Source organism: Xyrauchen texanus, chromosome 13 (assembly GCF_025860055.1).
Source record: "Xyrauchen texanus isolate HMW12.3.18 chromosome 13, RBS_HiC_50CHRs, whole genome shotgun sequence".
Lineage (NCBI taxonomy): Eukaryota > Metazoa > Chordata > Actinopteri > Cypriniformes > Catostomidae > Xyrauchen > Xyrauchen texanus.
Genome location: NC_068288.1, coordinates 34,975,704 through 35,003,046, shown reverse-complemented (window position 1 = coordinate 35,003,046; position 27,343 = coordinate 34,975,704). Strand labels below are relative to the sequence as shown.

Genomic DNA, 27,343 nt, shown 5'->3' with positions numbered 1-27,343 from the left:
TCATGGCAGCACTCAAGCGTACATTCACATTCATAACAGCAGACTGAGAAGGGTATCCTAGGTGACCTTGATTACACTCACTGCAAGCAATTAACAGTTACCCAGGGTGTACTGGCAGTGTTTTATTGGTTGGCTGTCACCCCACTTAATCACTCTCCTATGAATGCTGACTGAAAGCACGAGGCCTCACCTACAGGAAAAGCAGCCAGGTGTAAACACACTAGTAGTGTTTGGTTTAGGCCACAGGAATCTGGGCTATGTGTTGACAATGTGCCAACTCATATAGCAGAGACCTCATAAGGCACACTATGGAGAACACTGCCAGTGGCGGCACTCCTCACCACAGTATGACTAACTCTTAAGAGGATGTACATAAATTGAGGTAATCACACTGTGCGACAGCATGTGTTTAGGCATGCCCATTCATTTTGTTGCATATCAACCATATACTCTTTCTGCTGACACGTTAAAAATAATTGTCTAAAATTCCAACACAGCAGCAAAGCAAAAATGTATGAGGTACAGGTTGCTGTGCTAAGAAAACCTTTCTGCCAAGAAAATTCATGCAAATGTATGAATTTGGAAGTGTTGAGAAATCTTTAATGATTTTGGAGCGGTGGGTGTTACGATATCCCACATTTGGAGAAGTTTTATGTTTTCCAGTATGTCTACTGTAAGAAAAACAAAACATTAAGGGATAGTGGTAAAACTTTACAATAAGGTTACATTTGTTAACATTAGTTAATGCATTAGGTATCATGAACAAACAATAAATTATATATTTTTATAGCATTTAGTAATCTTTGTTAATGTTTTTTAATAAAAATACAATTGTTCATTGTAAGTCAATGTAAGTTCAAAGTCCATTCATGTTAACAAATACAACATTGATTTGAAAAATGTATTAGAATATGTTGAAATTAACATTAACCAAGATTAATAAATGCTGTAAAAGTATTGATAATTTTTTGTTCATGTTAATTAATGTTCTTAACTAATGTTAACAAATGTAACCTTATTGTAAAGTGCTACAGGGATAGTTCACCCAAAGAAAATGTACATTCACACTAATATGTCTTTGGTTGAAAACTCAGTTTTCTGTTACCTAACTAGAGAAACTTTTCTAAAAATAGAAAAACACCGTTCCAGTGTGGATGAGTGGTGTGAATGCAGCTAAATCAATGTTTTTTTTTTTTTGTTTGTTTTTTTCAACCAAAATTATTCATGTGAATGTGGCCTAACTTTCTTTCATGGAATACAAAACAATGTGTATCAGAATGTTTCCACTACACTTTTTCATACAATGAAAGTGAAAGGTTGCTGTAAACTCTGCAAGGACAAAAAAAAGCCCCTTAAAAGTAGTTAATATGACACAATGCTCTTAATTGACATATAAATATGCTCACATATATCATTAGCATCAATCTTATTCACCTATGGCATGTCAGAATGCATAGTGCAAGTTTTGATGTCAATGACGCAAAAAACATTGGTTGTTGTGTATTTCGTAACAGATCGTAACATGCCAAACTTGAATATGTGCAAGTGCAAATGACATTTGAGATACATGGGGAATATGAGTTTATTAGAAACAAAAGTGTTGTTAGAAGTGAGAAGAAAAATAAGGTGTAAAAGTTCAGACACAGACCTTTTTGAAGAGCCGAATGACATCCTCGCTGATCTGAGCCAGGCGAACGATGACATTGTTCAAGTAGATGTCATTAAGTGTGGCATGATCTCTGCTTTCTCTTCGTGTCTGATTCAAAACCAGATACCAACAGTTTACTGAAGAGAGAAGGTGCTGTTCTTTCCTGGAGAGCCAGAGAATGAAAATGGAAAAATAAATGTTAAACACTGTTAGTTGGCTTACTCAAATGATTTGTATTGCAATCACTTCTTTCCTCTCTACAATGTTTGGTTGCTTCTCCATATAACAACCATGTAACATCTCATCTTACCAAAAGTTTTTCCCCTATGCCGACCAAATAACTTTTACGTAACTTGATCATTTGTTTTGAATGTGACAAATGTATTAATATTTAATCACTGTTAGCATGTTGACTGCCAGTTAACATCGATGTGTTCCAAGTTCCTGCTAGTTTCCACTTTCATCTAACAAACGAGATACAAATTTTAAGTCCACATCCTCACCAAACGGCATAAACATAGCAAAATCAATGCTTTTGCAAAAAAACATGCATTAGTGTGGGCGAGGCCTAGGTGTGTTGCTAAGTGATTGCTGGGTGTTCTGGATGGTTGCTATAATGTTGCAAAAATCGTAAATCTGGTTGCTTATAAAAAGTAAAATCTCCAGCAACATGCTACATAACTTTAGATATCATTCATATCCACATAGCACTGTGAAGGACAGGTGACGTTTGTTCAAATCCCTAACAATATGTATGACCAATAGTAACCGCGATGATCACCTTGTCAAGCACCATTAATGACTACATCAGGACAAAACACACACAGACTCATTCCTTATCCATCCTTCACACTCTACTACACACAGTACCTGATCGCTTAATGCCTGATCTCTGCTAAAAAAATAATGACCCAGAGTCAGAAATCATCCTAGCTTTAAGGTAATCAGCTTTCAAACACCTTAAGCTTGTGTTCAGGACTAACCTCTACCTTCTTCGCTAAGCCCCATCTCTCAAATCAATAAGCTAAAGAGCCGAGAGTGGAAAATAAATATCCGTGCTGAGAGTGTTGCAGATAAACAAGGTTTCGGATAAATGACATGAGGATCAAAGGCAATTACTTCAGAGATTGTGCGAACTAGTGGGAGATCATCAAAGTGTGGCCTCTTGCGAGAGTTAGTGAAATGCTAATCGCCACTAATGTGGAATGTATATCTCCCTGCTCCATATGGTAACCATTATTGAGCCTGTAATCTGCCCTCAAATAGGGATAAACTGTAAAAAAGAAACGTATGCAAACAAACACTATTCGTTCAACAGTGGGGTAATAAGGTTACCAAAAACATCCTATAGTATATTGATGGTGTCAGGTGGTAATATCATAGTACTTTGATATACACTCACGGAGCAATGTGGTCTTCTACTGATGTAGCCTATCCGCCTCAAGGTATGATGTGTTGTGCATTCGGAGATGCTATTCTGCTCCCTACAATTGTATAAAGTGGTTATCTGATTTAATTTAGCTTCTCTGTCAGCTCAAACCAGTCTGGCCATTCTCCGTTGACCTCTCTCATCAACAAGGCATTTCCGTCCACAGAACTGCTGCTTGATTCTTTTGTATTTGGCACCATTCTGAATAAACAGTATCTAGAGCAGTGGATCCCAACCCTGTTCCTGGAAGCCCCCCAACACTGCACATTTTGTATATCCCTTATCTGACACACCCAATTTAGGTCGTGGTCTCTACTAACGAGCTAATGAATTGAATAAGGTGTGTTTGATTAGGGAGATATCCAAAATGTGTAGTGTTGGGGGGCCTCCAGGAACAGGGTTGGGAACCACTGCCCTAGATACTGTTGTGCGTAATAATCCCAGGAGATCGGCAGTTTCAGAATTACTCGCAGCACATCTGGCACTAACAATAATGCCACGGTCAAAATCACGGCGATAAAATTTTTCCCCATTCTGATGGTTGATTTGAACATTAACTGAAGCTCCTGACCAGTATCTGTGTGATTTTATGCACACCATCATGGGCGGGGCCAGAAGGGTGGCATGGGGCAAAATTAGCTTTGCCACCCCAAGTCGGACCCCGATCGCATTCTGGAGCACAATGACTTAATCCGTCAGTGTTGCGCATGGTCCATAAAGTTCCAGCACCCAACCCTCCCAACTCAAATGTATCATGGTAATACAATGTTTTTAAATGGACATGTTTCATCATAATACCATGTATTTTGTGCATGTCCCATGGTAATTTCATGTTTTTAAATGGAAATGCCACATGGTAATACCATGTTTTTATGGGCATATCCCATGTTAGTACTATGTGTTTTGGACAAGTTCAATGGTAATACAATGTTTTAATTATTTTGGGCAAGTCCCATGTTAATACCATGTTTTTGGCATATACTGGTATTCTTTGAGGTACCATGTAAATACTATGAAAATTAGTATGGTAATCATACAGCACCACAGTGCATACATATCATGAATGCCACGGCTATGGCTCAGGTGGTAGAGCAGGTCGGCCATAAATCGCAGGGTTGGCGGTTCGATTCCTGGCATGTCTCCACATGCCGAAGTGTCCTTGAGCAAGACACTGAACCCCAAGTTGCTCCCAAAGGCAGGCTTGCATGAGTGTGATGTTTTGTGTGTGTGTGTGTGTGTGTGTGTGTGTGTGTGTGTGTGTGTGTGTGTGTGTGTGTGTGTGTGTGTGTGTGTGTGTGAGTGAGAGAGAGAGAGAGAGAGAGAGAGCGAGAGAGGAAAAAATGGGAACACAGTGTAAAGCGATTTGGCAAACACCAAGGATAAAAAAGGCGCTATATAAATGCAGACCATTTACCATATCAAAGAACCATGGTATAACCTTCTCACAAAATCACTGTGCCATTATACCACCACTGTATAATTTTTATAAAGATATGCATGTAATCAGAGCAGGTTGCTGGCTTGGCAGACTGTAGGTACAAGCACATATTCATATTTCAACAAATTATTAAGTGCTGAAGACGGCAAGTGTGCATATGTAGCAAGTATATGCATAGATAAATAGGATTTGAGTGTGTTTCATTGTCTTTTTCCTCCTTGAGAAGACATAAGTGATCTAAAGATCTGTAATCCAATGCTAAGAAATCATAATAAGCCATTAAAAACACCCACAGCAAGTATGAGTGGGATTCAAAATCACTTTGCTTCATTATGGCAACACAAGCCATAAAACACAATCATACATATTACACTTACTCTAGGCCTGCCACAATACTCATTCAAGTGTTGTTTTTTTATGTGCCAAGCTCGATACAGCTTTATCAAAGAGCTTTTAATCCAGTCTGCAGTGGCTTGCTCAAGCTTATCTCCTGGCAGAAAAGCAGAGGAAGGAATCAAAAAGCCAAATCAAAGAACCATATATTGGAATGAGAAATAGCGGCACACCTGGCACTTTAAATGCATTTCCGCCTATTAAATGAGTTTCAATGCATTGCAATGGTGATTTGCACATCTTTCGGCAGCCCCCCCAAACCAACAACACCTCCCAATACACAAACATGCAGAATGAGGTCACCAATGTATGACTGATCCCAGCTGCAGTCCTCTGAGAGGGCAAGAGAAGAGTGAGAAGAGAGAATTTAGTTGGAATAGAAAATGGAAGGACAAAAATTAGATCAAAGCACTTTCATGGTGACCTTATTAATCTTATGTTATTAGCCACATATCAGGCTATGAGTTGTGTGTGTGTGTGTGTGTGTGTGTGTGTGTGTTATACCAGCAATGAATATTTCATTTTGACAGAGTTTAACGTTTAAGTCTGAGATATACTTTCTAAACCCGCACAATTCACAAGGGCTTTGGCACGTTCGCCAAGAAGTTTGGCAGTGAGTGAATGAAGGCCAGAGGTGGAAAGCCGGTGCTGCCATGCGAGGAGAGGATTTCAGCAGGATTGTACTGCAGGGCAGATTCATTTCAGGCTTCTGTACAAAAGGCTACAGCAAATTCAGTCCGTTCATTGCAAAACCTACACCAGAACTATATATCTTGCCTCAAAACATTTTCTCTTTTTAATGTCCTAAAGTTACATTAGTATGCTTCAATTACTGATGACCACATTAAGCAATTAAATAAATTAGATTAAATAATTCACAGGTTAAAGTGTCAATTGTGTATAGTAATATCTGCATCACCAAACGAAACAGCAAAAATAATGACTGTTTTCAAATAGGTTTCCTAAACACTCTCACTGTCTTCCCTTGGTGATCAAACAGACATCCCAACCCCAATTTCATGCCAGTGGTTGTGCCAATGTAGCTTTGTTGCGCTGGTCAGGATTCTCAAACAAAAGATAAATGTTTTAATTGCCACAAAGTGGCAGTGTTTATACTTTTGTGAGAAGAGACATCTCTGCAGGTTAAGCTAGGAAACTTTGAAAAAAGTTACTGTGGATGTGAGGGCATGGTCAGTCTGGGGAGAGAGAAAGCCGTAAGGACATCCACCTGAGATGAATTGTGATTAATTACCATTTCTATGTTCACAGTGAGAGTCGAGGGAGATAAAAGGTGGCCCAGTCCACCAAAAGAGGGAGAGTGGAACACACCCAAGACTGCGTGTCTATTACATAGAGAGTAATTACGCTGAAAAGCAAGATCCTTTGCGTTTATGCTGAAAAGCAGTATTTTGGTTTTGTTCATGCTAAAACGCGAGTTTTTCTTTGTAATAAGCGTGACTCATGTGGAATGTGTAAACCGGCTCCTGCCTCCTCTTTTATCTGATTCAAACACAAACCTTTGCTACACTGTTGCCGAAACCCGGGACAAGGAGGTAGAGTACGCTGCAATGGAGTCATCTTCGCCACTGGAGGAATTTTTCCAATCCCTCACCAGCCTCCACCAGGCTCAACACCAGGCCTTCATCTTCGGGCGGAGCAGCAACAGCACTTTGAAGCTCTCTTGCGAGGACCACCGAAGGGCATTGCAAAGCTTGGTGCCTCAGGAGGGGAAGCACGCCGTGATTCCGGCAGCAGTGAACCCCCGTGTGTTGCTCGCCAAGATTGGGGAGCAAAACTCCATACACTGGGGGCGTCTATCACAGGAAAATTAACTACAGGCTCAAGAACGTCAGTCTTCACTGTATAACAGGGGAGCTCGTCTACGAGAGTTTGCACAGGGAGATGAAGTACTTGTATTGCTGCCCACAACAAGCTCTAAATTGCTTGAAGTGGCAAGGGCCCTTTGAGGTCACACTGCGAGTTGGGGAAGTCGAATGAGGTAGTGCATATGGAGAGGCCATGGAGAGAGCCAGTCCCTGTATCCTTGGTGATGGTTGTTCCGGAGAGGGAGGAGCTTGGTCCGGAGGTTGAGTCTAAAAGCCAATCGGTTCACTCTGGTCCCTTGTGGAGACCACCTCTCACAAATCACAACATATGAAGGATGCCAGATTGCAAAAAAATTTCTCTAACGTGTTCTCGCCTCTCCCCGGCTGCACTAACTTCATAGAACATCACAATGAAACAATCGCTGTTGTAGTGGTATGTAGTCGTTCCCAGTGCTTACCCGAACACAAGAAACAGGTAGTAAGGGAAGAATTAAAGGCCACGCTCGATATGGGGGTAATAGAAGAATCCCACAGTGATTGGGCCAGCCTGGAGGTTCTGGTACCTAAGAGGGATGCTTGGTCCGATTCTGTATGGATTACAGAAAAGTCAACGTGGTTTCGAAATTTGACTTGTATCCAATGCCTCGTATTGACAAACTGCTTGATCGGTTAGGTATGGCTCGCTTTTACTCGACACCGGACTTAACAAAGAGATCCTCTTAACGCCGATATTCCAAGAGAAAACTGCCTTCTCCACACTGTTTGGATTACATCAATTTGTAACCCTTCCATTCGGTTTGTTTGGGGCCCCGGCTACATTTCAGGGTCTGTGGACATAGTCCTCAGACCGCACGCTTCATATGCCGCTGTTTATTTGGATGATATCATTATTTACAGTAATGATTGGCCATTCTGAGGTCACTGTGATAAGCAAGACTCACAGCAATCCCAAAGAAGTGCAAAATTTGGATAGGTGGAGGTACGGTATCTGTGGTGCTACTTGGGTCATGGGAAGGCGAGGCCACAAATTGATAAAAAGCGCAGCGATTGTGACATACCCAAGAGCTAAGACCAAAAAGGAGGTGAGAGATCTTGGGGCTGGCCGGCTATTATCATAGGTTTGTAACTAATTATTCAGACGTCACCAGCCTGCTGACTGATCTCACTAAAAAGGGAGCTCCAGACCCGGTCCAGGTGGACTAAGCCATGCCGACGGGCCATCACACAGGTAAAAGCTGCATTTTGTGGTGGGTCGCTTCTGCATTCCCCTAATTTCTCTCTCCCTTATGTTTTGCAGATGGATGCATCGGACAGGGGGCTGGATGCTGAACTGTCCCAAGTAGTGGAGGGGAGGAGTGCCCAGTGCTGTACATTAGTCGGAAGCTCTATATGAGAGCACCATAGAGTACAGTACCACAAATAGGAGTTTCTGGCCATCAAGTGGGCAGTCCTCACCCTCCACTACCATTTGTTGGGATGAGCATTCACCCTCTGTTTGGACCACGGCCCACTCCAATAGTCCAATCACCTGTTGGTCTCTTGCACTCCAGCCATTTCCATAGACCGGGGACACAGATGGCTGTCTGGGGGGGGTGGCAGTCCAGAGGGTTCACCCAGCCTGAGTCGGGCGGTGGGGGTATATGGATGTGAGGGTGTGGTCATGAGCTTCAAAACACAGGTCAGTCATATTCACTTTCATTTCACCTTACAAAGGGCACGCTAATATCATGTCTCGAAGGTGCATTTCCCCATCTTTATGAATCTGAGTGTGTAATGGCCTTATCTGTCATTTTAGATAAACAAAAAATGATCAGTTTGGCTACCTTGCAAAGTAAATATACAGAAGCTCCATACCTCATTCATATATACACTTCACAGGTAATCTACAGCCGTCTTAATGCATAGAGACAGCACAGAACTGCAGAACAGGTTAGATTAGTATTCAGGCACTGTGTATCTTACAAATCTCAGCAGCAAATAAGACTGCAATAGCAACACATGCAGACCTGGGAATGAGGCAAGATAAGTGTATGAAACAAGGTGGAAATAAAGCACAAAATGTGCAAGCACACACTCTTATACACACGCAGACTTTAAGTTGTGACTGGTAAGACTCAGCGTGGATGATAAGTCTGCTTTGTGGAGATAGGGAGAAGTATTTAATGGCTTGAAAAAACACACACATACAGCCATTAATTCCACTATTGTAGACACACTCTTATCTCCTCTAAACATGTCATGGTCTGTGTAGAAGTGCATAAGCTTTAGTAGTGAATTTTATTTATGTATATATTTATTTATTTTGAATGAAGGGACATTTCCAACTAAAATAGAGAACAGAGCAAATGGGTATTCAATCTTTATATACACACAGGCGGCCAAACATTTTGAATAATGTGCAGATTTTGCTTTTATGGAAAGAAATTGGTACTTTTATTCACCAAAGTGGCATTCAACTGATCACAATGAATAGTAAGGACATTAATAACATGAAAAATTACTATTACAATTTGAAAAAAACTTAAATTAAACTACTTTAAAGAGTTCTCATCAAAAAAATCCTCCACGTGCAGCAATGACAGCTTTGCAGATCCTTGGCATTCTAGCTGTCAGTTTGTTCAGATACTCAGGTGACATTTCACCCCGTGCTACAGGAAGCATGGGGTGAAATGTCACCTTTGTCATTGATGTGGCTGTTTGTCGGGCACTTCACACACACCTTACAGTCTAACTGATCCCATAACACTCTATTTCATTTATTTGTTGTCCAATATCTATGTTTCTTTGCCCAATCTAACCTTTTCTTTTTCAGTTTCAAAAGTGGCTTTTTCTTTGCAATTCTTCCCAGAGTCTTCTCTTTACTGTTTTACATGAAACTGGTGATGAACGGGTAGAATTCAATGAAGCTGTCAGCTGAGGACATGTGAGGCATCTATTTCTCAAACTAGAGACTCTGATGTACTTATCCTCTAGTGTAGTTGTACATCTGGCCTTCCACATCTCTTTCTGTCCTTGATAGAAAAAGTTGTCCATTATCTTTGAAGACTGTAGTGTAACCCTGCAGTATGAAATCTTCAGTTTTTTTTTGGCAATTTCAAGCATTGTATAGCCTTCATTCCTCAAAACAATGATTGACTGACGAGTTTCTAGAGAAAGAGTTTTTTGCCATTTTTGAGCTAATATTGACCATAAGACATGCCAGTCTATTGCACACTGTGGAAACGCAAAAACAAACACAAATACAATGTTAAGCTTTATTTAAAAGAACCAAATAGCTTTCAATTGTGATTGATATAATGGCAAGTGATTTTCTAGTACCAAATGCCCAATTTAGCATGATTACTCAAGAATAAGGTGTTGGAGTGATGGCTGCTGGAAATGGGGCCGGTCTAGTTGATCAAAAAGGACTTTTTTAAAATAATGATGGTGCTGTCCGAATCTCACACCTCGGGACAGGTACAGGATGGCAACAACAACTGCCAGAATTACACCAGGAACGTACAATCCATCTATCAGTGCTCAAAATGTCCATAACAGGCTGAGAGAGGCTTGTAGGCAGGTCCTTACAGACATCACCGCCAACATCGTCATCTATGGGCACAAACCCACCTACACTGGACCAGACAGGACTGGCAAATAGTACTCTTCACTGACGAGTGACAAAGTCTATGGTAACTCATAACCGCTCTGTACAATTGTGGAGAAAAGAATAGCATCTAAGAATGCTATTCTGATATGCAGATTGGTGCGGTTTTTGCAGCACATGGGGGACCGACACAAAATTAGGCAGGTGGTTTTAATGCTGTGGCTGATTGGTGTAATATATTTTACATACTAAAATAACTACATTATTTTGATAAGTTAAAATTATATTCTAGCTATGTCTCGTTTCGAAGGCTGCATCCTCATGAGGTCACATTTGTCAGCCGAGGCGGAGGTCTCATTCGAGACCGTCTCATTTCAGAGAAGCGAGTAGGACACTCCAAATGCAACCTTCTTTCAAAGGAATTCGGAGGATGCAAGAGGTGTATCCTTCGTGGGCACTCACAAACCAAAATTCTTTGCTTTAATGGAAATTAACATAATTTGTCTGGAAAAAAAAAATATGCCAATTTACCTGAAAATATGACATTCAAACGCAAGTAAAGTTGAAGTACCTCAGTAAACAGGTGCAGAGTATATAATATGCATAATTATAGTAATATATAATTAAAATAAAGTATTATAAACTAAAAGTACACCTGAAAAATCTATTTTCTTTTCACTCTTCATTATAACTCTCCTAAAATTGACACTCACACTTGAGTGTTCCCTTCTCACTCAAAGTTCTTGTGATTGTTAAAGAGTGGCGTGCTGTCATAGCAACCATGATAAGTTCCGTTTCCATTTGTCCAACGAAGGCCACCTTGTTTAAACGATGCATGTTTAAAGGAGGATGCTCAGTATACTGCAGCCTTCAAAGGACGTGTCCTAGCTAGCATGGAGCCTTTGAAATGAGACACAACTATTGTATATATTTAGCCTATTTGTGAATACAAATGGACATAATGCCTTATACATGGGTACCTTGCACTAACTAGTCGCCTAGCTCAGACAAAGCAATGACTGGTCATATCAATGAGTTGATCTGCCTTTCCTGAAGAAAAGCTTTAACATTCTTTGCTCTGTGGCAAGATGCATTATCATCCTGAAAAATTACTTCATCACTAAACCTATTTTCTATCGATGAAATGAGAAGTGTCAAATTTTAATATACACCTGTGCATTCATTTTTGAGGTAATGATTGCTATCTCCCCTGGTCCTTTACTTGACATGCAACCACATATCATAAATGACTGGGGAAATTTGATTCTTTTCTTAAGGCAGTCATCTTTATATGTTTCATTTGAACGGCACCAGACAAAAGTTCCAGCATCATCGCCTTGGCCAGCGCAGATTCGTGATTCATCACTGAATATCACCTATTAATATTGCTTCCCTTTAGCCCACTGTAGCCTTGTTTTCTTCTGTTTAGGTGTTAGTGCTGGCTTTCGTATGGCTTTTCTATATGTTAATCCCATTTTATTCCGCCGATTTCTTACTGTTCTGTCACAAACATTGACTTAGTTTCCACCAATTTGTTTTTCATTTATTTTGTTGCACATTTTCTATTTTCAAGGCATATTGCTTTGGGTTTTCTATCTTGACGCTTTGACATCTTCCTTGGTCTACCAGTAGGTTCTCCTTTTATAACCTTCCCATTTCGTTTATCCTTGCCCAAATTTCAGATAGAGCCAACAAACTTCTTTTGCCACACTCAGTGTTGGATTTCCTTCTTGAATGAGTTTTATAATCCTTTCCATTGTTTCAATTGACAACTCCCTTGTTGGGGCCATGTTTCCTTTCAATTAACCAAGTCCAACAGCTCGTTAAGGTCTGTAAGCACTCTCTTTTAACTGCAGACTAATTAGCATTTTTAGACTTGTGCGGGTATTTGTTTTAGAAATGCAAATTACAAGGTGATTCCATAATATTTTCCTCTATTTTAATGAATGGCATATTTTTTTTCAAGATCAAGTAATTTTATTTGTTTGAGAGATGTTTCACAAAGCCAGATTGTTCAGATATTAAACAAACATAATTGTGTCATATCTGTGATTTCTTTATTTGTGATGAAGTAAAAAAGCTGGGTGAATATCCTCAAAGTGTGGCGATTCCATAATTTTTGCCAGGGGTTGTACAGAACCTCACAGCACAATCCAAAATACAACATTGGAGTTATATTTTGTCAAATAAAGAGCTGCATCACAGATCATCACAGATGTTAGATACTGCTTAAGTATAATGCATTTACTACTGATTTTGTATTATTATTATTAGTAGTAGTAGTAGTAGTAGTAGTATTACATTGACTATTACATAACTTTACAGTAGTGATATATTTCTGTCATACTTTATTCCTATAAAATGTACCTTTAATTTTGAAGTGTTTCTGTGTTGTTTTGACCAAGGAGCGCTGACATTTTGATGGCAAATTTCCACTCTGGAAAAGCCAGTCGCTACGTGATCAAAGTGATTTTTAAACCACAAAATGTGGTTGTGCAACAGTGAAATCCATGTTGCGCATATACCCCTATACTGTATACCTACTCCTGGACCGCCAGTCCATTTGCACAGCCTACTGTGAACAAATAAAGTCTTGTAAGCAGATGTTTTACTGCAGACTTCCAATCCATTGTTGGCTTGATGCCACTGCAACAGAGAGTCTCATCTCATGCATGAAAGCAGAGATATCATGAATAGGAGACAGATCATTTGTAGAACATTACTGAGAGAAATTGCAATGCTCAATATGCTATTTAATGCAAACGTGTTGACGTTCAGCTAATAGAGTCTATCCTCTGGTAAAGTAACTGCTTTGTCTTATTGCTTAAGAAAAGCACATTAGCAAGTTGAATCTAAAAGAAAAAAATATTTAGCTAGATTTTAGCTGTATGTCTACTCTGTTGTTTAGAGATTCATATCATATTTTTTGTGTTATTGAAACATAAGCTTGACAAGCAGTGGAAATTGAGATGTTGGTCTTTCCCCATTCAAGTAGATCTGTACTTGAAGGCCTATTACCTAGATAGAAAATAGCCACCGGATGGCACTGCTAAGATGGCTTCCAAATGGACTGAGTTGCCTCAGGGACTTTGATTGAAGGAAACACAGTAAGATGTAATTGGTTTGAAGATGAATTGGTCAAGAAATTGGTTTTGGAGAATGAACTGGATGTCTTGGAATAGCACAAAGCAAAGCAAGTTTTCTATTGAGGTAATAATTAATCACAAGCAGCATTTAATTTAAATGAACATCTAAAGTTAACATCCTTATGCCTATGGGTCTTTAACAACTTCTTAAAAGTTTTGTAGTGTAAAGAGAGGAGCAAACCCTGTGTGAAGGACGAATACATCCAGCAGCAGGGAGAGATTTGAAATTCACCAGCAGTTATTTCTGCTCTGATAGCACAAGTACCAAGACAAAGGGTGAAACAGACTGAGAAATGAAGAGAAGAAATAATCTGGCATGAACAATTAAGGATATGCACACTCAAACGCACATGCCAGGGCTGGGTTTTTACTTGGCCTGCCAACATTTTCACATTTAGGATAAATGAGATATTAGATATTAGAGATATTTTTAGCAACATTTCTAAAACATTACTAATTATAATTTTCAAACCATTCTAACATATGCCTCCAAGACGTTAGCCAACATTAGATACTGTTACCTTGGTGATATACTGTATGTAAATAAGCAGAATTCAACAGCATCGTTCAATACATCACAAAAATCGAAATGTTTAAGTTTGCATGGCAGAAAAACATGTACATGGCTGACGAACATAGGATGTAGTCAAAACACAGTACAGGCTGCTCCGTCCCCCAAAATCTCAAACTGGCCACAGGGCCATCATTAATATTGAGCCCTACTTGCAAACAGACATATCAACAAGCCTCACCTTGGGCCACGAATCTTTGAAGAGAACCTCTCGGCCAGTTTCTCCAGACTGCGAGAATACTCCAGTTGAATCTCGGCCTTGCGCCTGAAAAATTCCTGTAAGTCCTGCAGCAGCTGGATCCGAGCATCTGACTGCTGCTCCAGACACTTAAACTGCTCGACCAGTTGATTCCTGATCTCTAAACGACAGAGTAGACATACAGTAAACACATAAGATGGACATTCAGCACAATTCTCTATATGTAAAATTATTCATATATATTCATACATATTAACTTTTTCACTATTTCAGAGATACACACATTAACATAATATTCTATATAAATGTACAAAATATTAAGCAAGCATAAGTTCCCTCATTCCAGTAAATATTCATTTTTAAATACATGTAAGAATATAAATGCTATTTTTGCTGTCACTTGCTGTTATAAAATCACCAACTATTTTCCAACAAAAAGACATGTGCATCAGGCGGCCATTTTGGAAATGATGTGACAAGGTCTTCTACTTCTTGAAGAGAGAATAGATAATTCACCAGGAGGCAGTAGACATGAAATATATTGTTAAAACATGTTGATGTTGATGCTTGCAGTCCTTTCATCTAAGCCCCGTCTTAAAAACATTTCTGATCAATTCCATCTTAGCAACTGTTGCCCCGCCGCCATTACTCTGAAAGTTGATTGTAAATAAGGAGTTGTCATCTAATGACACTTTTCTCTTTTTTTCGTGACTGTGATGATCGTTTGCCTCAATTCTGATTCACAGTCTCCACAGTTTTCAAACAAATTAGTGTGTAATTTAATATTCTTTAAAATGTCACTCTTCATTCCAGCACACGTAGTAATATACCCATTCCGTTTGTGAGAATATTTAGCCAAAAACCACACCATTCACGGCAATCTCCCATTCATAACTATGGGAAGTTTTGCGGAGCTTGTCAGAGCAAACGACTGTAACCAAGCAGAGCAAATCTTAGCGAAGGATCAATTAGTGAATGATAATACATCACCTACCAATGACATTACTTTGAATATTATTTTCTATAACAGTCTACAACTGCAAGATGTCAAAATGTTGCTAAACATTAGGAGTGTAACGGTTCAAATTTCTCATGGTTCGGTTAGTGGTATCACAGTTTTAGGGTCAAGGATTCTGTACGGTTCAGTGTTTGCCATGTTCAGAAAACGAAATCCAAAAGTAAGAATAATGTATTTGGTAACAAACAGATTTACCATTATTTAAAAACCATGGTTTTACTACAGTAACAATATTTGAATCATGGTGTTTGTAGTAAAATCATAGTAAGGTTAAGTTTCTTTAGGAACCTGAACTATATTAATAAAACATACAACTGAATGTTGGTCAGAACTTGGAAGGTCCAAAAAGCATAAAAAAATAAATTAAAAAAAAGACTTAAATATTGATCTGTTTCTCACCCACACCTATCATATTGCTTCTGAAAACATGAAATTAACCACTGGAGTAATAAGGATTACTTTTATGCTGACTTTATGGTTTTTCGACCTTCAGGCCATCATTTACTTGCATTGGATGGACCTACAGAGCAGAGAAATTCTTAAAACATTCTTTGTTTGTGTTCTGCAGAATTAAAAAAAAGCTTGATCCAAGAGTTCCTCAAAGAAAAGTCATTAAAAAGAAGTCAGTTGCCGCCTTTGTTTGTAGCCACTACTGTCATTCAGAGAAACAAATATTTGAGAGCAAACAATGGACTTTTAACAAAAACAAAAAAAAAGTGGAACATGTGAATTCTACTAGCATGACAGCAAGGTACATGTTAGTTGTACAGACAGCCATGTCCCTTGTGCAAGCCATTTCTACTGTGTTAAAGAAAAGCTTCTTTCAAGTGTCATTTCAAAAGGGCCTCTATTGCTTCAAAGACTTCCTTTGAGAGACTGTACCATTATTTGCATTTCCTGTACTAAGGTTAACAGAACAATTAGAAAACAGAAATCAAGCTTGACACAGTCAATTAAGCCTGATGCTGAGAAATACTCTGATAATGTTTGGGATTGTTAATTTGAAATAAACAAAACACAAAATTTGGTTACACGGTAACTTGAAATAAAAGAAATCCACTGCCATATTGATTTACTTAGCGGCCTGTCATTGGATAAAGCAGCTTGGGTTGAAAATTCAGATCTGTTGCTAATATGTAGCAATGCCTAAACACTAAACCTCTCTGGTTGTATCAACTGCTTTCTGTGGTGCTAAACTGGTGTTGAAATTTTTTATTTTTTAAAAAATGGTTCATTGGTCTGTTCTGACAAGCTTGTGTGGAGCAGGGAAAAGAATTCTAAAAGAAAATAATAAAATGCTATTAACATATACTGTGTAGAATGATGAATGGCTTATGTTGTATCCTTCCTCATTTTATAATTTGCTTTGGATAAAAGCGTCTGGGCGTCTAATAGGGCTGGGCGATATAGCCAAGAATATCATAACATTTTTATATCGTCTGATATCTATATTTATGATGATTTACATTCATACATTGCCCTAATTTTTTAAATTTCCAGGTTGAAAGAAAAAATTATCATTTGACATCCGATTAATTTTCACAAAATTAGAACAGAAATCTATTTGTTTGTTATTAAAGGCTGGTAACATGCTGATTAATAAAGCTAAATTCAGAAGGAAAAAACATTACGGTCTAAGGGAGCTTTGGAACAACTTTAATTTAAGCAGCACCTTATGTCTACTCACATGTGTGGAAAAGTGTCAGAAGTCGCGCACGGAGCGCGACATTGTATAAATGAAGCGTGTTTGGTGCTAGAGAAAAATATTCAAGAATACAGGGCAGAAAGATTAAAGCTGGTGTACACAGCACTGTTGTTTTGTCAGGCTGCTCACTAGAGATGGTGAGAGGGCGCAACAGTCATCATAAAGCCTTGCGGTCCAGATGGAATCAATCTGGGGTCCAGACCCGGACCACACTGACCAGCATTGCCTAATCTAGCAAGGCAGCTAATGTTAGCAACTTCATTAGGTCTGAGAAAGCCGAACTGCTTGCGTTTTTAGTGACAAGCACCTGATCATCTAGGCAAAATATCAAAAATTACTCAAAAGCTTATCGATATTGCAGATTGTTGTATCGCAATAAATAGAGGTTTTATTGATCAGCCCAATCAGCTAAATCTATCAATGTAAATGTAGGTCAGATAGCTTTCTAATTGGCAATGTGTCCTTAAAATCTATGGTACTTTGCACATTTGTATCTCAAGTATGACTATAGCTAAAACATCATTTGTTCCAGTGTTGTTGGTAAATCACAATTCTGCTATTAAGCATTTAAAAAAAAATAAAAAATAGGCCATTCAGCCTTTGTCATGTTATTAAGTTTACATAATGGTTAGCCAACTACTGTATTTTAATATTACACATTTTCATAAAGGTTTTATGGGCATTTTTGTTACTTTTCTACAATTTTGGTATTGTGTTGTACACAATTTGGACTTGGATTTTATGGTCTCAAGTCCAACTATATCCATAAATGGATAGCAACCCTGATATTGATACATTGTTTTTCTTAGTTTTAAAGGTTAAAATATGCATAAAATATTGATTTAATGGCTTAGTGTTGAGTTTACAGTTGTAATTTAAATTCAGATTTATGAACAGATTAACACATACAACTCGATGTTGAGTCCAACTTGGCCCTCTTTGGACTTGACTCAAACTTGATTTGTTAAAGATCATGACCCAGTTGCATGGAACATCTTGAGTTAAGAAAACCCCCTAGCTATCATTGTACGTGAATTGTCACTAAGGGTTTTCTTAATTTAAGGTGTTTTCTTGACTCAGACTCGACTAAGGGGGACTCGAAACTTGGGTTGCCACCTGATGTCCAATGTAAAATCTAGCAGCTGAGGCAAAACCAGTTTAGAACCACTGCTGTTGTAGATCTCATATAACAACACGTCTGAGCTACAAGAAAGAATGAACCATTTTGTTTTACGGCAAAGACTGCAGCAATGTTGAAAAAGGAGTGCGATCTGTTTTCCTGTAATATTTTGCATGAATGGCTAGCCACAGTGCAGCATTACAAGCTCTGGTTAACCACCAAAGATGGCTCTTTTGAAGCCAAGAACTCTTGTCTGCATTCACTATTTGTGGTTAAACCCCTTGTGGGCCCTATTTTAAGGTACCTTAATACAAATTGAAAGAAAAGGTCAACCAATCCCTGGCCATGTTAATATCCTTTTCTTTCAAAAATTCTCTCAGACTCCTAGGAATGGGAATAATACAGAATTTTAACAATTCTGGTAATGATTTGATTCCAATTAATGGTTCTGGTTCCTTAAAGATTCCTTTAATGATTATTTTAGATTGGTATGCTAATGTACTAAATCAAGCATACAGAGCAAACCAATACAACTTTTTAATGTTTTTGTTTCATTAAAATATATTACATCAAATCTTCATTCTGAAGGTTTACCTTCAATTAAGCCTATATGCGGGGGGGCTAGAAATAGAGGATTAGAGAGCTTCCAGAAATGTTTGTTGTAATCCAAATAAAAAAAAAAGACCAGATGTTTTCAAAAAGGGTTGGTAAAGAGTCAACCTTTCCTCCATAGTATGTCATTCTTAACCCCAATGTTGCAGGACCAGTTAAAACGTTTGTTTAGGGGTTTGTTTAAAAACCTAACCCTAAAGTATGAGCAATAGCAATAGAGAGGTTTGCCAAATCAAGCTAGCACCACTAATTAGTTCACTGTAAAATTCGCAAATCAGCCAAGAAAATCTGATGTCAGTGTTGTGTTAATGATACAATGAGAAACTTGTTCTTCTCAAATACAACACCATCTGACAAAAAACCACACAGTCTTAACAAGTAATAAGCTAAAACTCCAAGCAACATTTGCACAAGAATTCATTCAATTCACTTCTTAATAATGGTGATTTGGAGATTCAGGCTCTATTCAAGCTAATTAAATCAATACCAAATGGTTCCAGCAAGTGAAAAGCACTAAACAATACCAGTGACACAGACTTCATATAACACTGAAAGCTCACAGTTTATCAGTCTTTGCATGTACAATTAATTCATATACCCAGATAACACTGTCTTTATGTCTCTACATCTTTCTCTACCACTTTCTACCACTCAATCACCACATCCTCTACTGGATATGATTATATTATTAGCATGGATTAAAGGATGTATCTTTTTATCATGGGTACTACTTATACATTGACCTCTCAGTCTAATGCTCATTATACACATTAAAAATCCTCTTCAGATACACAGCGACTCAGACATAACGGTGTCAATGGTAAAAGTGCTGGAAAAGGGTGCACAGTAGCTTTGGACTCTGAGAAGTAGTCAGAGTAAATATTTAAGTTAAAAAGTATGGGTTTGGGTGTTAATTATCCAACTGATTGACTGTTCATCACTGTCTTTTTAAAAGGCATGTGGAAGCATTATTTTAAGGTCTTCCAAGTAGGGTTGTCACGATAGCATAATCATATCTTATGATACTATACCAGCTAAAGAATCACTATATCAAGTAATCTCATGATACCACAAGATAGGTGGTTCTTAGAAACCAGCCATTCCACTGGTTGCTCCGGAAGAGGTGAAAATATTTGATGGATGAACTGGGAGAAGGCTCAAATGGACTAACTTGTTCCCCAATACCTTCTTAGTTTGACAAAATATAAAAATTGCTGCATCAAAACAGCCAATTAAAATGGCAATGGTTTTACATCCTACTTTATACTTTTTCACAATGAGGGACATTTTTTTCAGCATACATGTGTCACTGTGTAACAAGACAAACACATTGATGACATTCATACAATCATGCCATTCATTTTAGAGTTCAGCAGTTTCGTAGCCAAAGGGACAAAAGTGTTCTTATAGCGATAGTATCTAAACCTTGGATTGCAAAACTTAGATCAGATGGGAGTAGTTCAAATTCTTGACAGAGCACATGAGATGGGTCCAAAGTCATTTTCCTTGCCAGTTTTGTTAAATATGGACTGAAGTTAAGGGTGGTCACTCACACCACCCGTCTTTATTGCGGTGTGCACTAGACGGTTCAGCTGGGATCTGAGGGTAACTGTCAAATTACCAAACCAAGCAGATATGCCATACAGGAAGATGGATTTAATGAAGGCATGATGAGTCATCAGCATAACCCTCTGGGCCACTCCAAAAAGCCTAGGCCTGCTGTACCTTTCGACACAGGTTATCAACATGACCAAATCTTAAAATAATTCAAAATCTTGCTATGTGAATTGTGTTGTGTAAAAGCTTCTCACTCTCCAAAGTTTTACTTAAATACATATTTTCCATTAGGATACACAACTGCCAAATGAACACTCTGGGATTCAGATGAAATAATATCCATGTCTGAGGTCAATTCTAAGTTCTACAGAGTCATTGGATCTTTGGCATGAGACCCTGAAACTTAAAAAGTAAAAATATGGTGAAAAATTAACTACATTTTAAGTTATCTCAGTTAGTGAGGAGTGAATGATTTAATGAGGAAATGAGACGTTATCAATAAAAAACCTCAGGTTTAAAGACAACAGTAAACGTTAGCTCCAAAGTCCTTCAAAGAACACCATGGCATTAAAAAGCATGGTATTATGGTACTAGATCCAAAACAAACCATAGAACTTTGATATTCAGGACGGTACTGTATGTCTATCATAATCATATATTATAGTATTTACATGGTACTCCAAGGTGCTTCAAAAATGCCATGATATTACCATTACATTTCCTATAAACACAATATTAGAATGGTATAATGTTAAAAAACCTATGATATTTATACTTCTTTGTAAGTGAAATCAACACAGAAAACCATACCTGGATCTTTCAGCCTGTGTTGCCCATTATAACATAATTTGGGCCTTAAATGTCTTCTATGAGGATAATACCTTTAAAAAAATTAAAAATCACTAATCTTAGCATTTAACAACAGTGATCTTTTGACCTCTGACTCAAAACTGATGGCATAGTTCCTTTAAATAGTTACTTTAACTACATACATACACCTTGGAAATACTTTGTTTTATAACTGTATAACTATGTATAAATATTATATATTTATATACTGTATAAATATTATTCAGCAATTCTTCACCAATACCATTAAACATGCAGCATGTAACAGCAGCTGAATCAGCATTTTTCCCAATCATTGCGCACAGTTACCAATAGAAGCCCAACTGCAAAATGTATGAGCAGCAGTCACAAGTTAAGCAGGGGTCAATGCTGAACAATATTTAAATCTTTGGCAGAAAGTATTTGGTCTCTCTCACTTCCTTGTTCATGCTCTGCCTCTCTGTCGCTCGCAACACCCCATTTCTCCAACCATCTGTAAAGCAAGTCCACTACAGCACTTTTGCAGAGTTCACACTGACGATTACATAACGCACGCCACAGGAAATTAACTTCAAACTGAATCTGATAAAGCCCCCCCATTGGTTCTATTAACACCCATTCAATAATGACAGCAAAACCTGACCAAATGAGCCCATTAGTTGAACTGATTAATCCAATACAAGTTGGGATGGAAAGTTACAGATTTATCCTGTGAAAAAGGCCATTACTCCAGACAAAATAAGTATGCGAGACATTTAAGCTTTAGCAATCTTTCGAGTGGTACTGTAGTCCATCATCAGGCAAGCAGAAGTTTAGAGTCCCTTTAAAAGGTCACAGATTTAAGTTTATATTTTATAATGGACTGGTAAAAATATCCTCGGCTGCCATGAATGCATTCAAATGCCTTCATATCTCAACATGGAAATGGTCTGTTTAATATCTACACTATAAGGCTGATGCAAAGTGCCTGGAACATCAATTAACTGAAATTGGGTACATGAGACAAAACGGCTACAATACCGCTGTCCAGGAAGCAGATAATGTAATTCTGTACTTTAGTCCAAAGAAGACAATTCAAAACACACACACACAAAATACATGAGCACACACACACACACACACACACATAAAAATCATCATCCAGCTTTCCATTCATTTAACGCATTGATTTCTCCTCTCTGGCTGGAGTATTACCATCAGCATCCTGTGTCTATGTTACATGATCTGCCTTCTTTAGGGAACTCAAGAGATGTCCCTTTTAGAGCAGTGCCTTCAATCACAGCTGTCTCTATGGCAGCCCCACTCACAGAGAAAAATGACTGTCTCTACGGCAACGGGGCTATTCTCCTGCGAAATGGTCTAAAGCGACAAGAGAGAGATGGAGGCCGCCGGGATGTTGACACGTGCACATTTACACAAGGCAACATGACAAGACAATCATAAGACCTCTTTTGTTCCTGGCTGCCTCTTATGTGGCAGTGATTTTCATCTTCACTTTTTCCCTGGGTCAACAGAATTTAACAACTACAGTGTTCATCTGCAATTATGTCAGTTGCCGGTTAAAAAAACAAGCTAACAAAACACACACACAAAATACAACAAACAAAAAACCATGAAAAAAAAAACAAAACAGGACACTCCTTGTCTCTTGGTACCTGGGTAAATGAATAGGTTATACCATTTCCTAACATTTGGAGTAAAACAGAAAGGATATGTAGCATGACATATGGTTCTACACTGTGCTATACAGGCAGTATAGCATAGTGGGGCAATTTACCAAAATGGAATGATTCAGGATACGATAAATATGGTTCTTAAGAATTCTGACAACCTCAGAAATTTAGCTCCCAAGCTTCATCGGTCTGGCTTTAAATGATCATTAGTCTTCAAAGAGGAACTAAGAGGCCGATTCACAAATTGCCTTGAAAAATGGGTTTAAATACATACATTTATGAACATTAAACTTAAACTAAACTATGCTGCTGTGTTTTTCGATACATACTAACAGTGTCCATTTAATAATGTAACTGAGGAGACATTGAAAAGCTATATGTGGAGAAGGGGGCATTGCTGAGTGGCGTCTGTGGAGGGCGAGACCGGGAGAGGAAGAGCTGTAAGGATTGACACCTGTGGAAAATTATCTCTAAAAGCTATTGGGATGCAGTGAGATATGGAGAGGGATAAATGGGTATTCCTGACTGCCAGAGGGGAGAAGAGAGAGACTCACACAACAGTGTTTAGGTGTGCGTTTATTTGCTGTGCTAAAACGCATACCTTGTTGTATTGCACTGAAAAGTGTCTCAAATAAAAGACTTACGTTGGACAGTTTACCCGGCCCTCGCTTCCTCCTTTACAAGAAAGCTAGAGATCTGTCACAGTGGTGCTGAAACCTGGGATTAGGAGGAAGAAACCATCATCATGGCCCTCGCCGCTGGCCGAACTATTCAAGCATCCACCAAGCTGCATATGGAACAGGAGTAGCAGTTCCAGGTTCTCTTCCAGGGTTAAGAAAAGGACAGGCAGGTGCTACGGAGATTGGTACACCAGGAGAGGTCTTCAGCCACAAACCTTGACCCAACTATGGCCATGCCCCACGTCATGCTGGCAAAGATGGAACCACAGGACAACCCATAGACATTCCTTAAGCTCTTCGAGCGGATGGCTGCAGCATGGAACAGGCCCAGCACTCAGTGGGTGGCCCGCCTCCTGCTGCTGTTATCCAGTGAAGTCCAACTCATGGCCCAACAACTTCCTGAGTCCAACCTCCTGGTGTATGAAGACCTGAAGAAAGCCATCATGCAACAGGCCAGCCAAAGCCCAGAGCAACATCGCAAACTCTTCCGCTCGCTGACACTCCGCGAGCTTAGCTGCCCATTTCCGTCAGACGGCTACCAAAAAAGGCAGCAGAGTGGGTCCAGTGCCACCAACCGGCATCACTGAATGAGTCAGTCAAGCTGGCTGAGGACCATATGGCAGCGTATTTGGGGGCCGGCGAGCCCTATTCTTCTCTTTCTCTCTCTCTCCCTCTCTCACCTCCCTCCCCCTTGTCCTATTCTGATTCCCTGGGGGCCAGCGAGCCCTATTCTTCTCTTTCTCTCTCCCTCCCTCTCTCACCTCCCTCCCCCTTGTCCTATTCTGATTCCCCGGAAATGGGAAATTATGACCTCTGTCCCGTGGACCTTTCAACTTGGCAGTTTTCCCTAACCCTCTCCGCTCTCCCACACAGGCTGGTGAATCCACTGCCATGGGTGTGGGCATGTATGGGCTGGTCTGCTGGAGCTGTGGGGAACCTGGGCACTTCCAGGGCCGATGCCCCACGATGGAGGTGGAGACATTGGTCCAGATCCCCAACGTGCCTCAGGACGCCCCCGATCAAGCAGGTGTGTACCGGATACCTGAGACTATTATGGGGGGTACATCCCAAGCCTTGGTGGATTCAGGTTGTAATCAAACCTCCATTCAGGTAAGGTGTGTGCAAAGGGATTATCAAAATTACCCTGTAGTTAAGGTAATTCGATTTCGAGGACAAAAGCATAGTTTTGGGGCTGCAATTGTGCCCGCCTCTTGATAAGACCACAGCAATTTCAGCCTGCTTGAGACTGAAGACCAAAAAAGAGGTAAGACAATTCCTGGGGCTGGCTGGCTATTATCACAGATTTGTGGCCAATATTCGACCGTCAGTCCACTGACTGATCTGACTAAAAAGGGGTACCAGATCAGGTCCAGTGGATGGAGCAGTGTCAGTAGGCATTCATGTGTGTAAAGGCTGCACTTTGCAGCATGCCGTTATTGCACTCTACTGACTTCACTTTCCCTTTTATCTTGCAGACGTACGCATCAGACGGGGGTGGGAGCGGTACTGTCCCAGATGGTGGAGGGGGAGGAGCGCCCTGTGCTTTACATTAGTCATAAGCTGTCGCTAAGAGAAACCAAGAACATCACAATTGAGAAGGTGTAGTTGGCCATCAAGTGGGTGGTCCTCACCCTCCAGTACTATCTGGGGCATGCTTTCACCCTCTGTTTGGACCACACCCCTGCTCCAGAGGCTCCATCGCATAAAGGATGCCAATGCTCGGATCGCTCGTCGTTATCCATGTAGTTCTTCAGCCTTTTAAATTCGAGGTGGTCCACAGGTCGGGGGCATAGATAGCTGTTGCGGATTTCCCCTCTGTCAGGTGATGAGGTTATGTGGAGATGAGGAGCATGGCCAAGCAACAGATGTGGAGGGCAAGGATGGACACCTGTGGAAAATTAGCTCCAAGAGCTGTTTTGTGTTGCACAGAGCAGGAGAGGGATAAAAGGGCAGTCCAGACCGCTGGAGAAGAGAGAGAGAGAGAGAGAGAGAGAGAGAGAGAGAGAGAGAGAGAGAGAGAGAGAGAGAGTTGCATGCAGCAGTGTCTGTGTGTGTTCATTTGCTGTGCTGAAAAAACAAACCTTGTTGCGTTGCACTGAAAAGTGTGCAAAATATGATGTCAAAATGTTGAAAAGTTTACCCGGCCCTCAATTTCTCCTTTAAATGAAAGCTAGAGATCAGTCACATTATAATTAAGATACATATCAGCAACACTCACACTGGGCATCTTAATAGGCATATGCTTGTAAACTGATCGAGAAAAAAAAAAGGCATGAGCTTATTGTGGTGATTAAACTTGTAAAGCCACTTGGATTATTTCACTGTGATAAGAGTTTGCAGATTCAGGCAACTTTGCTAGACAAGATTTGCTCCCAAGATCTCGCTTTTTTTTTTTCTGTAAACCCCCCTCTATTATCACTTTGAGTTGTGGAATAAACTAATCATAGATGACAAATACAACTGCAAATAGGGCACTTTAACGATGGCTTGATACTGCATCCATGCTGATAATTGTCAGTAAACAGTCCATGACCAATCTCGTACTGAACAGTGAAACAAAAACAAACAAACAAAAAATCTTAGTGCACCTTTAAACAATCAAAATTTGGTATGTCAGAACAAAGTAGTCTATGCAACTTCCGCATTGCAAGGAGCATGCTGGTAAAACTGTGAATGTGTTTTGACACAGGAAAAACAACAAAGCATTGGAAGCATACAGGTGTGAAAACACAGCCCTTGGCATGACAGAAATGTACCTGTCAGTTTCTGTTTAACGAAAAATTGTTTTATTCAGTTTTAATAATTATACTTGTGAACAAGTAAAAGGTTTATTAACAACATCAAAATACTGGCAACAATGATTATTTATCAAGTCTTCACAATAAAGCTATGCTATAAATTATCAAAACTGTAACTGGCTAGCCCAACCATCTTTACGTATATGGAGCTTTGTAATCCTTTGTAAGCCTGCCCCTAAATGGCACATAAAAACAAAAATGTGACTGGCCGCTTTACATGTTGGTCAGACTGTCTTCCAGTCTAAGGTTTTTGCCAGTTGGCAGTTCTTGGCCAAACTAAGCTGGAAAATGCGCCAGACATTATCAAAAGTCCAAAAGACTATGGCAGATATTTATAACCTATTTAAACAGCTTATGTAAATATATAGGTATACATATATTTGTCATTCAAAATTGTATACTCCCTGTGAGCAGAGTGATAAAAAGGAGATCCTGAGCCCCAGCCATGGCTGAGGTTTTAAAACACTGCCTAGCGCCAAGGACCCCTGCCAAAAACACAAACCACCTGCTCTCCCCTTAAATCAGATCACAGAGGAGGAAACTCATGAAAAATGACAGAGGGAGAGCTCAAGACAAACCATTTTCAAGCACATAAATACACAAGCTCAGACCATACCATGTGACTGATCCCATATGACCAGAAAGGGAACATCAGTGATGTTCTGGCATAAAAAATCAGCTTGATTCAGCACAACGGAATGGAACAGAATGCAAGTGTCCTGTGACTTCATTTAACATGTCACGATGGCTTAAAAACATTTTGTTTATGGCATGAGAGGAGAAAAAAACACAAGGCACATCACAACAGTCAAAACTGTCCATCTAGCCCATTGTTACATAGAATAAATTTATTTTAAAAAAACAGCACAGTGTGAACAGCCCCCAAAATACTTGTTTATGAGTTTCTTCTGATTAGGCTTGGTCTTTATTAATCCTATTATGAAAAAAAGATCCAATCAGTTCCAATCAGCCATCCAAATTCAAAATGACTGGGAAATTTCAACAGCAAAATTAACCCCCTGTAAAATACCATCCTTTCCTGGGATGTAACAGGAGGACTTTGGGGTGAACTGCCCTGGCTGAAAAAGCAATGGAAAGCCCTTGCTTCCAAGACCT

General features: G+C 39.5%; 1 protein-coding gene across 4 annotated transcripts in view; it reads right to left on the bottom strand.

Moving 5' to 3' along the window:
• Nucleotides 1-27,343, bottom strand: part of srgap3 (SLIT-ROBO Rho GTPase activating protein 3) — a 122,205-nt gene that overhangs the window by 83,722 nt on the left and 11,140 nt on the right. For all 4 annotated transcript variants that reach the window (XM_052140572.1, XM_052140574.1, XM_052140576.1 and 1 more), the window contains exons 2-3: nucleotides 14,219-14,396; nucleotides 1,649-1,811 (exon numbers count right to left, since the gene is read on the bottom strand). In XM_052140572.1, the coding sequence (XP_051996532.1) occupies nucleotides 1,649-1,811; nucleotides 14,219-14,396 (341 nt within the window). The remainder of the gene's footprint in view (nucleotides 1-1,648; nucleotides 1,812-14,218; nucleotides 14,397-27,343) is intronic.